The sequence below is a fragment of the Cucurbita maxima genome, unplaced genomic scaffold, assembly GCF_002738345.1.
Source record: "Cucurbita maxima cultivar Rimu unplaced genomic scaffold, Cmax_1.0 Cma_Scf00012, whole genome shotgun sequence".
Classification (NCBI taxonomy): domain Eukaryota; kingdom Viridiplantae; phylum Streptophyta; class Magnoliopsida; order Cucurbitales; family Cucurbitaceae; genus Cucurbita; species Cucurbita maxima.
The window spans coordinates 2136776-2151583 of record NW_019272028.1 but is presented as its reverse complement, the minus strand read 5'-3'; the positions used below and the strand labels follow the sequence as shown (position 1 = coordinate 2151583).

Here is a 14808-nt window from a genome sequence, read left to right as displayed (position 1 = left end):
AAAAAAAAAAAAAAAAAAAAAAAAAGAAAAAAAAAGAGTAAACATAGACTGAGAGAGAATGGGCAAGTGATTTGGTCTTCTCCACCGTCCTCCATGCTATTTTGGACATAAAGTAATGGTTTAGAGTTCTCATTTTGTGTGAAATTTGCATATTTCTGTAGTTTATACAAAAGTGTTGATGTGGAAATGTCTGTTGATGAAAAAGGCTTCAACGATCACATTATTAGAGTTGCATCAGTTTGGTGTTGTTGTGGTGAGATAGAGATAGAAATAGAGATAGAGAAATCACTATTTGATATACTTTGCCAGCTAGATTGCAACGACGGGTGTCGGGTTCGAGGGAGTTCTTCATTATATGGCACATGAATTTCCTGTACAGAAACATGGATGTAGTAGTAATGTCTTGGACTTCGGTGGTTTCTTTAGTTTTTTTTATCAGTTTGGTTTCGTACTCTTGTGGGGTGAGCACTATTTTTCATCCATTGGAAGACATGCTCGTGCTCTTCCCCCTTTTTGATGGCCCCTACCCTTTTCTTTGTTTGTCACTCACATTTTGCTAGTTATGCAGTTTAGTATATACATACACACATATAGATATAAGTCGAGTGAAAAGATTTATAAGAATAGTAATCCAAAACCAATCTTAAAATGCCCGAATCAAATAAGAATTGACTGACTTATTATTTAGTTTCTTTTTCTTTTTTTTTTTTGAAGAAAATGGAATTCGGGAATAGGGATGAACGAGATCATTCAGAGACATTTAATACTATCGGTTTAAAATGATTTTTGAAAGGTATATTTAACTGAAAGTATTTGTTCTAAAAGTAAAAAAGTATGTGTGTTTGTGAAGAAAGTATTAATTTTTAGAATTTTTGAAATCAATTCTAATTATAGAGCAGAAAAAAGAATTTTAAAACTGTTTTTTATTGTTGAAAAGTCATTCAAACTCATATTCAATGTTTTTTTTTTTTTAGTCAAGAAAATTTTAGAACTACTTTTAAGAAAGTGAATAGCATCTTTTGAATTTTTAGAATCACTTTTAAATATTTTAGCCTTTCAAAAGACCTACTTTCGGATATTGCCCTATGTCTAGACACGTGGTAAATTTACTTCACCGAAAGTAAAATGCTTTTCACTGCGAAGTCGGTGACGCACTGACAGCTCACCACGCTGTTTGGCCTTTCTTATAACGTGGCGTCATTCTATTGGTTGGGTAACTCAAATACAGAGGTGATCGTTGGTCTGTCACGGTCCAAACTATAATACCAAATTACCCACAAAAAAGAAAAGAAAAAAAATGTTCAAATTAGATATCAAATCTTTCAGTAACGCATCAAGTCAAAAGGAATTGGAATTTGCTCTCTTCTTCTGCTGTTACCTTGTGTTTGTTATTTTTTTTAAAAAAATTATATACTCGGACAATTAAAGAAATTCAACCACGTAAATATAGACTTAAATTTTAGTCGATATAATGACTTAACTAGTTGAGTTATGTTTCTAAATATTATCCTGAAGCTCATAACTCTATTAATTCGTGTATAATTAGAATAAGAGACCTTAAATTCAAACTTCTATATTTTAAAAGCAAAATCATCCAAGGAAGAAAGTTTGTTATTTATGATACATGGAATTCATGTATACCCTTCCAGATAATCTAGAAGGATCGGATCGGATACTTATATACTCGGCCACGAGTTCATTTACAGATCATGATCATGGTGGCCGAGAAAGAGGAGATCCATAGCATTTTTCTTCTTGCAACCCCAACGGCATTTCATGGAACACATGGAGTTGAAGAGGGACAACCTTGTAGATTGCAGAGTTATAACGTTTGAGGTTGAAGGAGATTTGGAGAGCACAATTGCATAACCATCATCCATGTTCTCAGTTCCTTCAGGAAATAGCTGCCATACCAGGCTTCCTCCCCCACTCCCTCCTTTCTTTGTTGAATCCAACAGGGTCTTGTACACTGAGTTAATGAATGCATCTCGGAAACTTGAGTTGTATCCCGGATCTTTCGACGAGACCCCGAACTCGGCGAAAATGACTGGCATTCCAAGGTACTTCTCTGCATCCTCTATGTGAGCCTCCATCCATGATTTTGTGAATTGAAGTTGGGCGTCCGAGATCGTTTGAGAAACCCTTTGACAATGAGTTAATGTTGTAATCATCAAAGTTGTAACGTTAGAAAAGAAAAGATTCTAGTTCATATCATGTTTAATGAATGTTTTGGCAACAAACCATGTGTCTGCATAAATGTGAACTGAAGCAAAATCAACACCAAGAACTTTATGGTTTCTGATGAAATCAGTTCCAACTTGTTGAGCATAAGTATTTGGATTGAACTGAACTCTGTTGGGTGTGGATGGGCCATAAAATCCCTCCAAACCAACTTCCAGTAAGTGCTTTGGATCCATGCTCTTCACATAGACAGCCATTTCTTGAATCCATCCCTGCCAATGCCAATGCCATTCAATAACTTCAATTTACAATATTGGTTGCTCAGATGCACCACAATTCCACCTCTTTCTTTTCAAGATATGAACTATGGGGCTATGCAAAATGGCAGTTATAGAAAGCAAACCTGAAGTTTATCGCCAGAAGGATCTGACGTGCAACGAGGTTCGTTCATCAATTCCCAGGCGAAAATGGTTGGATCATCTTTGTACATGACATTTGTGAATGAATTCACTCTATTAAGCACCGTCTATACCATTCACATGGGGAAAAACAGATATCAGTTTCATGCTAACAATAGAATGATTGATTCAATTCAGTTGATGTATTAAGCAAAGAAATATGTGTTGGGAAGTTGGCAACTCGCCTTAACATGAGCCTTGTAGTAGCTTCTGACAGTTGAATCAGAGAAGAAATCGTCATCAGATGTCAAGTTGAGGCCAGCAGCTTTCCCCCATTTCACATATTGTGCTTTGCCACCATATGCTTCCCAATTGTTTGCTAATGACAATATAAGTCTTATCTTATACTTCTTTGCTTCACTAATCACAAAATCTAATCCCTGCCATTCATTAAAATGAAAGGAAGTTACATAGGGATGAATGGAATTTATGATTGTACAGTTTGGCACATGCACGGCCATCATTCTAATACAGGCGTAAAAAGGAGTGAATATGTTGAAATACAATGTGAGGTCCCACATCCGTTGAGGAGGAGAAGAAGTCATTCTTTATAAGGGTGTGGAAACCCCTCCCTAGTAGACGCATTTTAAAAACCTTGAGGGGAAGCCCAAAGAGGATAATATCTACCAATGGTAGGCTTGGGCTATTACAAATGATATTAGAGCCAGACACCGGGCAATGTTAGCGAGGAGACTAAGCCCGAAGGGGAGGGGGTGGACATGAGGTGGTATGCCAGCGAGGAGGCTGAGCCTCGAAGGGGGTGGACAAGAGGCAATGTGCCAGCAAGGGCGCTGGGCCCCGAAAGGGGTCGATTGGGGGATCCCACATCGATTGGAGAAGGGAACGAGTGTCAGCAAGGATGCTGGCCCCAAATGGGAGGGAAATTGTGAGATCCCACATCAGTTGGGAGGAGAACAAACTATTTTTTGTAAGGGTGTGGAAACCTCTCCCTAGTAGACACGGTTTAAAAATCTTGAGGGGAAGTTCGAAAGGGAAAGTCAAAAGAGGACAATATCTGCTAGCAGTGAGCTTGGGCCGTTACACATAACTTCTATGTTTGTTTTCATAATAGATTTAAGAACTATGATCGAGTGGCTAGTAGATGTTACTCTTGTTCTTAAAAATGGAAAGCTGTTTTGTAAATAACTCCTAATGAATAGCCTTGAGTACCTTGAAGACTTCTTCATCATACACAGAAGGAGACTTTTGAAGAGCTCTCCACTGGCCATCATTGAATGCCCATGTCCTACAAACTGTTAAACCCACAGAAGCAGCTTGTTTAAACAAATCTGTGACCTTTCCTCTCGTGGATTGATCCGCTGCAAATATCATCAACCAGTATGTGTTGAAACCATTAACATAGAACGGTTGGCCATCTACTACAAACTGGTTCTGCCTTGTCTCCACCATACTCCATGGATCATCTTCCTTTTCAACCACTCCATCAAACCTATATTGATGAACAAAAAACAAAAATGTACCCTTAAATGTTATTTTGGTCCTAAACTTTCATACAATTATGGTCCCTAAATTCCATATAAAATTATGTTTTGGTCTTGTCCTGTGTCACGAAATTGAGTTTTAAACATCTAAACAAAAGATGTGAAGATCAAGCTAAAACATCTAAACAAAGATCAAAGGAAATAACTGTGGGACCAAAGGAGAAAAGGGTATAACAACAAAGTCGAGCAGACAAAAAGTAATAGTTACCCATGACTCAAATGATTCTCAGTTGTATCCTCAACCAAGAGATCAAATTGCTGATTATTCCCAACCCCATCACCCTCAACAGTGAAGACAAAAACAGCAATCAGAAAAATGAGTTTTAAACTGAGAATTGTGTAATGAACAGCCATTGTTTTGATTTCTCAAAGAGAAATTTACCACACTTTTGAACCACCATTTCTCTTGGTATATATAGAAGTATTTCAGCTACATTAACATTAGACGCAACAGAGCATTTCAGGAAAGAGTTAAACCGTTCCAATTCTTTGAAGGCAAGAAAATTTACATAATGATATCAATCGTTTAATCTTTCAGTTTCAGATATGGCAATGGCCGTAAGAGTAAAGATGCAAACGCTATCACTTCTAAGCAACGTTCTTCTAATAAACTGTAAATGCATACACAGGGCAAAGACGTTAAAAGGTTACCGCCATTGATTATTTATTTGAAGCATGAAAGGAATTTGTCGTTACTGTAGTAAGTGGTATGCACAGTGAAATCACTGTTCTGAGTGGGTCAGAACGACAAAGGTACGGAGCATAGCAATGGCAAGTGGGTGGGCGGTGTGCCCAACTCAGCCGGAGCCGCTGAAACTCACTGCTCCTTTTCTCTTTTCATCCTTCAATTTCCTCTCATTAAATGCAGCTCTTCGCTCCCCAACTTTGCACCATATTCAAATCAAAATCCATCGCCGGAAATTGATTTTCTCTCTCCTAGGGCTTCGATTTTCGATTTCTCTGTCATTATGGCGAAGAATGCAGCGGAACGCGGCTCGTTCTCGGCGAAGGACTACCACGATCCGCCACCGGCGCCTCTCATCGATGCCGTGGAGATTACGAAATGGTCGTTTTACAGAGCTCTTATTGCGGAGTTCATAGCCACTCTGCTTTTCCTGTACGTCACTGTGTTGACGGTGATCGGCTACAAATCGCAGACGGATCATATCGGCAACAAGAACGTTGATCCTTGCGGTGGCGTCGGGATTCTTGGCATTGCCTGGGCGTTTGGTGGAATGATCTTCGTTCTTGTTTACTGTACCGCTGGAATTTCAGGTTCTTCTTTCTCCGTTTCTTCGGCTTAAAGTTGAAGTATTGAAATTCTTTTTCCAGTTTTTTTTTTGGTTGAGAGTTCATGATATTATCATGCACTTTGTTTACGTTATTCCATTTGGCGCTTACACATTATTTATTTATTTATTATTATTATTATTATTTTGTGGAAAAATCATTTTTAAATCAATATTTTATTGATTTTAGATCCTCATTTTAAAATTTATAACCAGATGAAAATGTAGACAAAAATATCAAAATTCGTATGTAATAGAAATATTTATAAAAATTTTGAAAAAAAAAAATACTGATTGAAATTCCTATAAATATCATATTTTTATTTAATTTTTTTAAAGTATATACAAATTATGCAAATTTGAATAAAACTGAAACAAAATCCAAATATTCCTTCTCATTTATTAAACTATAGTTTATATATAGGAAATTATATATTAATTTTATTATTATCTTTTTCCATTTAAAGAAAAACTTTTAATATTTTAAGTTTTTCCTGTCAATAAACCACAAATTAGAATTAAGTTCAACAAACATATTTAATCTCCGATATAAATATATAATATTGTGATGTTAATATTGGTCGGAGAAGAGAACAAAACACTCTTTATAATGGTAGGAAATTAATGGTGTAGAAACCTTATCCTAGCAAGTGTTTTAAAGCCTTGAGTGTAAACTCGAAAGGGAAAGCCCAACGAGGACAATGTTTGCTAGCGGTGGGCTTAGGTCGTTACAAATATTTTAATTATTTAGCCTATGTTCGGTGGGTCATAATTTTTAATTTTGAGTTTATTTTTTTAGAAAAATGAAAGAAAAGAAAGTGTTGACTTGAAGAGGATGTGCAGGTGGGCACATAAATCCAGCAGTGACATTTGGGCTTTTGTTGGCCCGAAAGGTGTCACTTGTCCGGGCCGTGATGTACATGGTGGCCCAATGCTTAGGGGCCATTTGCGGAGTTGGGCTCGTGAAGTCCTTCCAGAAGGCCCACTTCCAGAAGTACGGCGGTGGGGCAAATGGGCTCGCCGACGGCTACACCGTCGGCGTTGGACTGGCGGCGGAGATCGTGGGGACGTTTGTGTTGGTGTATACAGTCTTCTCTGCTACAGATCCCAAACGAAGCGCAAGAGATTCCCACGTTCCTGTATGCAACTTTCCATAACTTTCCCTCTTTTACATCATAATTTTAATCTTAATTTCATAAATTATATTTAAAAGATTAAAAATATTTATATTTTAATTTTTTTTTATAATTTTAATTATTATATTTTATTATTTCTACTTTCAATAAAAAGTTAAAATTAGTTTATTCTTCAATTTTGTATAAAAAAAAAACAAATAATCTTTTTTTTTTGGGTATTTTATTTTAATGGTCAGTTAATTTTCTTGTTATTGAAAGAATTATAAAGTGGATTCATGTGTTAGGCACCAACTTTCACCTGTAGATCAGAACTTATTTTCTTACAAGTAATAATAAATAAATAAATAAATAAATAAATAAATAAATTGCTGTTATCTTTTTGGTCAAATGAAAGTTATGAACTTTATTTTACTTGGCTTCACATGCATACAAATCCTTATCTTCTTTTTTTGTCCTTGAAGGTTTTGGCGCCACTCCCAATTGGATTTGCAGTGTTCATAGTTCACCTGGCCACCATTCCAGTCACTGGCACTGGAATCAACCCAGCAAGGAGCTTGGGATCTGCTGTTATTTTCAACCATCAAAACACTTGGAATAATCATGTTAGTTTCTATTTTCATCCACCGTCGAACTTTACCTAAACATATATTAATTTAAACGTAACTTAACTAGTTAAGGTATGTACTCTGACTTATAGACTAGAAGCTCGAGTCCCTCCATTCTCACATATTGTTTATACTTTGACTAATAGATTAGAAGCTCGAGTCCCTCCATTCCCACATGTTGATTCTACTCTGACTAATAGATTAGAAGTTTGAGTCCCTCCACTCCCACATGTTTATACTCTGACTAATAGACTACAAACTCGAGTCACTCAATTCCCACATATTATTTCTACTATGACTAATAGACTAGAACTTCGAGTCTCTATTCTCACATGTTGTCGAACTAAACAATTTATCTAAACTTCTTGATTCGATAGCAATATATAAAATGATCTAACGTTTCAAAAACAGAAACGTGATGACTCAAATATTTTAGTTTTGGGAACTAATTGGTATGAGTATTTGTTTGCAGTGGATATTTTGGGTTGGACCCTTCATAGGAGCAGCCATTGCAGCTTTCTACCACCAATTCATCTTGCGAGCAGGTGCTGTAAAGGCTCTTGGGTCATTTAGAAGCAACCCAAATGTGTGATGATCATAATGCTGCCTTTAATTAGCTCCTGGAGATTTAAGAACCAGATGTTAACACTAGTATTTGCATTTTGAGTTTTTATTTCCCATGTATGCTTGAGACTTTCATGAATCTCCTAGTTCTTTCTTTTGCTATTGGAATGGCTAAAAATAGTTTTTCTTTTTTAAACATGTGTTGAAAAGGGTAGGCAAAGAGCTACTTCTCGGACATGGCAAAGTTCGATATTGTGTCGGGAGAAAAATACGTAAAAACACAAACTAGAATATATATCGCCTATTCCACAAGTTAATCCCAACAACTAAGAGTTATAAAATAGTAATAAAATAGATTAGAAAAAAGAGACGTGTATTTATATCATTTGTGGGTGCGACTAACTCTCCGTGAGGTAACAGTATAATTTTCCAAGGTAAAAGAGAACTTGACAAACTCACCCATTTGAGTTTTGCTCACGTCCGGAATGATTTCAAGGACATATTCGAAGAAATTCTGGCTATTAGTAGTCGGTTTGTAGATTACGAACAATAAATGACTGAACTTAATAGGATAGCAATTACAACTCAAAAAGTAATAAGTATTTGGGCATGTACTTAGAAACCTATAGAAAGGTATACTGACTACCAGTCAAATCTAGGACTATGTCTAATCTTCTCCAATTGCCCGTTCTATGAAAGAAGCCCAAAGCTAAAATTTGGAGATTTAATTAAAAAACAAAAAAAAAAATTGAAAAAATGAAAGAGAAAAAGTGGATTGGCACTAGAATGTATCAAAAAAGAAAAGTGAATACATTTTGGAATGTACCAAGGAGAGAGAGACGTAATGATTCTCCCTCCACCACATCCTCACCTCATATGGCACAAAGATGAATGGATTTTCCAATACCTTTCAATGGAATCTTAGTCTTTCATCTTTATGCACAGTGAAATGAATAAATTTAATATATTCCAAAAAAGGAAATAGGATAATTACATCTTAATCATACAATTTATGAGATCCCACGTTTATTGGAGAAGAGAACGAAACATTCTTTATAAGGGTATGGAAACTTCTCCCTAGTAGACGCGTTTTAAAACCTTAAAGGAAAGCTCGAAAGGAAAAGTCCAAAGAGGACAATATCTACTAGCTGTGAATTTGGACTATTACATAATTGTTCTAACGAGTTAAATAAAAAATTAAAAGAAAGTAGAGTTCAAACAATCTCTTCAATTCACCCCATAAGCTCCTTGATTTGAATATTTATGAAGCCTTTCACTCAACAATGAACTAAAGGATTCCAAACTTTAGGACATGACTGGTCCCCATACCAATTTTCTTTTCGCCTATCCTGTTCTTGTGATTCTTCTTTTGCTTTCTTTTTATCACAAATCTCAAATCAACTGAAAGCAACCATGACTCTGTTTCACTTGCGCTTAGAATTCTATGGCACGCCTACATAATTTCTTTACATTACATCATATCTTCTCCTTCTAAACATAATATTGTTCCTTTTGCTTTCTGGGTCAGGGCATAAGACCCCACAGGTAAGCTAATGGCTAAACATTTTATTGAGATTCGTGCTTTTTGAGCTCTATATAAACTCATCTTCTTTGATGAAGTATAAAGAATACGTGAAAAAAAGAATTCATTACTTACAGCATTTGGAGAAAGAATGGCACCCATCTCCACCATCTTGTCTTTTCTCTTCTCTTCTCTATCCTTTTTATCTGATCCTTGGCCTGAGGCCTTCTTTGGTCTCCCTCTTGAAAGCTCTGCGCAGCTTTCCTTCATTGGGTATGCTGTTTTTAACACAGATGCTTCAATTGTGTTATAATTTATATATCAAGATTGTCTGCAAATCAAACTGTTCATCTTCTTTCAAGTTTTCAGCAAGTGCTGCTCAATTTCAGTCAGCAATCTGCATGAGATTTGTAAACTTTTTTGTTGAAGAGGAAGACTGTTGCAGATAAGTAATGGTATTTTCCTAGTTTTCTTCTGTTTAGAATTTTTTAGATAAACTTTCAAATGCACGAGTCTATGGTGGCACTGAAGATCAAGATCTCGAAGAAAAAAAACAAAATCATTTCGTTCAGACAATAGAGATGCAAAGATCGTAATGTAATGTAGTTCGTTCAAATTTTTATAGCTTTAAATCTATGATATAGCCCGTTTATCTTGGCATGAAATTTGCTTTCAGGTGTTGAGTAGAAGCATGCAATTAAATTAAGGGAAATAGTGAACACAAACAAATAAAACCAATTCAGATAAGAAAAGGCTTTTACCTTACTAGGACTGCAATTTCAGAGTGATCGTGAAGAACTTGCTCCACCATTATACCACATGCAAATAAACCTAGCCCAAGCAGTGCACGCCGCTCTTTCAATAATGCCTTGGAGTTGGTGTCCTCAGAATCCCTATTGCACATTGCCCATGCCATTGCTGGGGGGAGAACTCCATACAGCATTGTCATGCAGTATCCTCCCTGTTTCGTATTAGAGTTTCAGAGAAACAGGAAAACCAAGCACTGAATTTCTGTTGCGCCATTACTTATAACAAAAACCTATGGTCTGGTGGGCGTTTCTGTGTAACTCATCTACTGAAACAGAGATATCAACGGTTGAATTACAAAAGAAATAAGCTCAATGCTATATAGAATCTTTTTATGTCATATGAATCAAAAGAAATAAGTTCAATGTTAACAAATTTTATTTTAGTTTAGGAATGTTAATAGGTAAATATAATTGCATTAGTTTGATACATTTCAATTCAAAACCAGACGGAAAAGTGGTTCATTCAGATTGGTTCTTAAAAGTTTTAGCCTAATCACATTGCCACTTACTTGGGTTACTCTTCTCCCTTTGTTTTAATACCTCTCTCAGTTCTATGTTCCGGGAGTTACTAAGTTATGGTGGAGCACAAACAGTCTTAGTTCATCAAATTCACAGAGCTGTGTTCTCTAACAACTAAAGACTTCTGTTTCTTAAAAAAGAATAATTATTATTATTATAAAAAATAAAAAAACTAAAACAACCATGGACTGCATATTCTAAGAAGCTAGCCGTCAAGTGGATCTCAATTCTCAATAAAGCATCTTCTAAATTCAGAACATTTATTTAATTTTCAGTTTAATTAATTTTAGATAAGTTCCAGCACATTTTTTAATTATTATGCAACAACGGACACAAAATAGAACAAAATATGACCCTGGTTTAACAATGGAGTTCTCCATAAGAACATAAAAGAATGAGGCTTTGAAAACTGTCGACAAGAAATTATGAAAATAAAATTATGCAGATAAAATATGGCTTTACCTTGCTACGATTGCAATTTCAGAATATCTTGAAGAACTTGCTCCACCATAATACCACAAGCAAATAAACCTAGCCCAAACAGTGCAGGCCTCTCTCTCAATAATGTCTTGAAGCTAGTGTCCTCAGATTCCCTACTGTGCATTGCCCATGCCATCGCTGGGGGCAGAACTCCATACAACATCGTCATACAGTATCCACCCTGTTTCATTCAGAGCATCAGAGAAACAGAAAGACCAAGCATTGAATTTCTGTTACATAATAAAGGACATCCACATGATTTTTACTGATACAAGGGCTGATACTTTCAACTAAAATCAATGGGTTGATTGGTAAAATTATGAAATCTAAACAGAATCTTTTTATGTCATATGATTTTGCTAAGTACCACAAATACATGAAAATTGTTGAATATTTTCTTACATCTTCAATATATTTCAGCTATTTGGTTTCATTGAAAGTTTTAGCTTAATCACATTGCCACTTACCATCAAAAAACCGTTCCCTTTCAAATGGAAAAAATGCTTCATGATACCATGGAATGGAAATGGAATGATACCGCTCATGGTGTACTTTTGGATTAAAAATATGGAACCACTCTTCTGAAGTTCACTTAGGTAAAAGCATTACAAAGTTCATGGGGATAAGAAGCTGACTACAATATGAACTATAAAGACAAAATCACTTCAAAAATTAATTTTAGAAATAGAAATTACACTTGAGATTTCCACAGTAGAATGTGCAAATACCTAACCTAAGCTTGAGTTATATGATTTATGTCCTTAAAACGCATATTCAGTGTTTATAGGGCAGAAGGCACCTGGTTATGTTTACTTACTGCAATATCTGTGGCAGCGGAGAATGAATCTGGATTAGTAGTGGACACAAGAAGAGAGGGACCAACAGCAATTGCCATGGCAATGAGGCTTACTTTATTCATTTCCCACCAATTCCTCTTTAAAGCGACATTTGAAGGCTCCTGTCACAGCCAACATATGGTTGTTGCATTAGTTTTGCCTTTTGCAGTTCAATATGTAAATCTACAGTAGACATTTTTGTAGGCAGCCTTACTTGCAAAGTCTCTGATGTAGAGAAATTAAAAATGATGTTACGGAGTTGCTCCTTGAAAAACTCAGAGAAGCTTAGTAATGTCCCCAGCATAGATGTTCCAACAGCAAGAAGCGAGAACCATTCTACCATGTAAGAAACTCCACTCCATCTCACTCTATCAAACCATAAACTTCTTTCAGAAACTTGCTGAGATAATAATTCAGCATATCATTAAATAAAGCTACTCCGTGAAATCTTGAAGGTTTGGAAAGAACTACCTCAGGAGCAATTCAACAGGATCGACTACTTGATCAGCTTGCGCTAACAAGCCAAACGCTATTGCGTCCCAGACAAGTAGTGTTAGCAATGGAATAAAGCTACCAATCAAAACTGAAACTCTTAGGCGAGGAAGGTCGCCTTCCAAGTAAGCACACAGAACTGCCAAAGTATAAGATTTAATCAACCTAATGGGGGCTATAGCTTCATACTTTTACAGATCATGGGAACAAAGTAATGGTAAATGAAACAAATTTCGCATATAATTTTACCTGGTATTACATCATGATATACCAAAGCAAAGATAATAACAGGTATTGTAGTTGGGACCTTTGTCCAGTCTCCTCCACCTTCCATTGCAAACCATCCCCCAAACTGAACTGCTAACACCTCAATTCCCAGAAGTAAACCTGCAACATTTAACGAATCATATTTATCTACGTTCGTGTAAAAAACCTGTGACAAATTTGGGAGGTTGATTTCAAAACATTTTTCTAGTTTCGTTTATAAAACTGGTTCTAGAATTTAACATCAAGTAGAAGATCATACTACATTAGGAATCCTTGTGTAAGTTTACAGCATCAAAACTTAAAAGTTATGACAAATTCTGTTCTTCTAGAAAACAGATGAGTTTTAATTGAATTTTTGTGCCAAAATCAGGAGTGCTTCAAGGTGAGAGGCAATGATACTGACTCAAATCATGAAGATACCTATCATACAAGCTGTAAGCCATTGGTTGACTTGATCTACGGTTCTAGTCCTACCAACAGAGATGAGCAGAGTAAAAACTAAGGTGAAAAAGAGGCCTGAAAGTGGAGCTGGAAGATTGAATGATTGGAGAAGGATCTCTTCGGACTTGGAAATATAGGCAACCATGGAAATGTAGCCCAGGAAAACATAGGCAACTGTGGCCAGGGTTCCTCCAAAGTCCCCTAGCGTCTCCTGGGCCATAGTCCTCACTGAAATCATCTTCATCCCCGTCTCTCCCCGTTCAGTCTTCTTCCTCCGCATAAACACACTAATCTCAACGAGCAACAGTGCTTCTACCAGAAGAAAGCCCCAACATAGTATTATCGATATGGAACTGGGAAAAAATCCCTGCCACAAAATTACAAGACATTTTCTGAAAAAAGATATAAACGTGGACGCAATAAAAAATAGTATATAGTGGAAATTGGTTGGGAGGGAGTCCCATATTAGTTAATTTTAGAAATGATCATGAGTTTATAAGTAAGGAATACATCTCCATTGGAATGAGGCATTTTGGGGAAACCAAAAGTAAAGTCATGAGAGTTTATTCTGAAAGGTGTAGTCAAAAGTGACTTAAGTGTCGAACAAATAGTATACTTCGTTCGAGGAACTCAAAGAAAGAGTTGAGCCTCGATTAAGGGGAGGTTGTTCAAGAGCTCTATAAGCCTCAACAGAGATTCTATAATATACTTTGTACGAATATACTTTGTACGAGGGAGGATTTCTGAGGATTCTTAAATGGGCTAATGATCTTATAAATAATGGAGAGGTGTGTTCTAACCCTTTACTTTCTAAAATGAAATTGCTAAATTTAAGAGATAGAAAGAGAGGGAGAGAAACTTACAGCCGGAGATGCTTTCTCTGGAAGTGCAAGAATCCCCGATCCGACACTGGTACCGATTATGAAAGCCACGGCTCCTGCTATAGTTCCTTTCTTCTCAGGCAACGTAACAGGCTGTAGTTCTTCTCTTGATTCTACCCTTTCTTCTTTTTGCTCGTAGCAGAGAAACCAACGTTTGTATCTATAACAACATGTAAAAAAATCGAAACTCAAAATTCATACTAAACATGGCGTGAAAACACGGCTAACTTGGTGAATTAAAGAAGCATCGTCAAAGCGATGAACGGTACCAGCTACCTCTTTGATCTTTCGCCGATTCGGCGGCGATTTTGCAGATTGGTCCTTGAACATGGCAATGGCCATGGCGATCGAGGAAGAAGTTGCAGGCATCGGTCGTGGGTTTTAGGGCATGACAAGGTGGAAGAGACGACGACGGAGAGTAAATTCATGGAAGACAAAAGAGTTGAAGAAGGAGATTGGAAAGTTATGGCTGGAAATGAATCCCACTACGAGTGGTAGTTTCCAAATATGTTGGAGAAGATTCCGTGGGGTCCAATTTTGAAAGATTCGATTCCAAGATTGCAGAATCGGGCCCATAATGGATCCGAACCAAAGATGGGCCTTTATATATCAGCCACCACAATTGGGCCAGTGTTGGGCCCACCAAAATCTCCAAAGGCCCAGCTCATTCTAACCACTCTTCCTTTTCTTTTTTCTCTTAATGCAAAAAACTAATATTCATATATAAATTTAAATATTATTAGGCCCTTCACGTCCATTTTGCACTCTAAATATAATAAAAAAAATTAAATAATTTATTTTATGTATTTTAGTCTTTTATATTTGG

At 36.4% G+C, this 14808-nt stretch overlaps 3 protein-coding genes and 1 long non-coding RNA gene across 8 annotated transcripts; 2 read left to right on the top strand and 2 right to left on the bottom strand.

Moving 5' to 3' along the window:
* Positions 1-1542: 1542 nt before the first annotated feature.
* Positions 1543-4547, bottom strand: LOC111487238 (mannan endo-1,4-beta-mannosidase 6-like). The gene is made up of 6 exons (XM_023134580.1): positions 4350-4547; positions 3810-4089; positions 2825-3019; positions 2585-2707; positions 2242-2453; positions 1543-2142 (listed from the first exon to the last, which is right to left on the bottom strand). Exons 1-6 carry the CDS (start codon positions 4493-4495, stop codon positions 1701-1703), a joined length of 1398 nt encoding a protein of 465 aa, XP_022990348.1. The 5' UTR covers positions 4496-4547; the 3' UTR covers positions 1543-1700.
* A 199-nt stretch (positions 4548-4746) lies between these two features.
* On the top strand, positions 4747-7922 carry LOC111487288 (probable aquaporin PIP2-5). The gene is made up of 4 exons (XM_023134657.1): positions 4747-5416; positions 6274-6569; positions 7028-7168; positions 7644-7922. The coding sequence occupies exons 1-4, from the start codon at positions 5110-5112 to the stop codon at positions 7761-7763; spliced, it is 864 nt and encodes a 287-aa protein (XP_022990425.1). The 5' UTR covers positions 4747-5109; the 3' UTR covers positions 7764-7922.
* On the bottom strand, positions 7185-14471 carry LOC111487227 (tyrosine-specific transport protein 1-like). 5 transcript variants are annotated; one of them, XM_023134562.1, is made up of 11 exons: positions 14259-14471; positions 13965-14142; positions 13081-13468; positions 12643-12780; positions 12373-12532; positions 12116-12269; positions 11883-12023; positions 11048-11246; positions 10019-10218; positions 9393-9654; positions 7185-7791 (listed from the first exon to the last, which is right to left on the bottom strand). In XM_023134562.1, the coding sequence occupies exons 1-8, from the start codon at positions 14408-14410 to the stop codon at positions 11052-11054; spliced, it is 1506 nt and encodes a 501-aa protein (XP_022990330.1). In that variant the 5' UTR covers positions 14411-14471; the 3' UTR covers positions 7185-7791; positions 9393-9654; positions 10019-10218; positions 11048-11051. The 5 variants fall into 5 exon arrangements, with proteins under 5 accessions (XP_022990330.1, XP_022990327.1, XP_022990328.1 ...); XM_023134559.1 differs by having other exon boundaries at positions 10019-10332; positions 14259-14410; XM_023134560.1 differs by having other exon boundaries at positions 10019-10329; positions 14259-14410.
* Positions 9439-9922, top strand: LOC111487357. Its single transcript, XR_002719044.1, has 2 exons — positions 9439-9530; positions 9620-9922. It is a non-coding gene; the product is annotated as an uncharacterized LOC111487357 (long non-coding RNA).
* Positions 14472-14808: the final 337 nt, after the last annotated feature.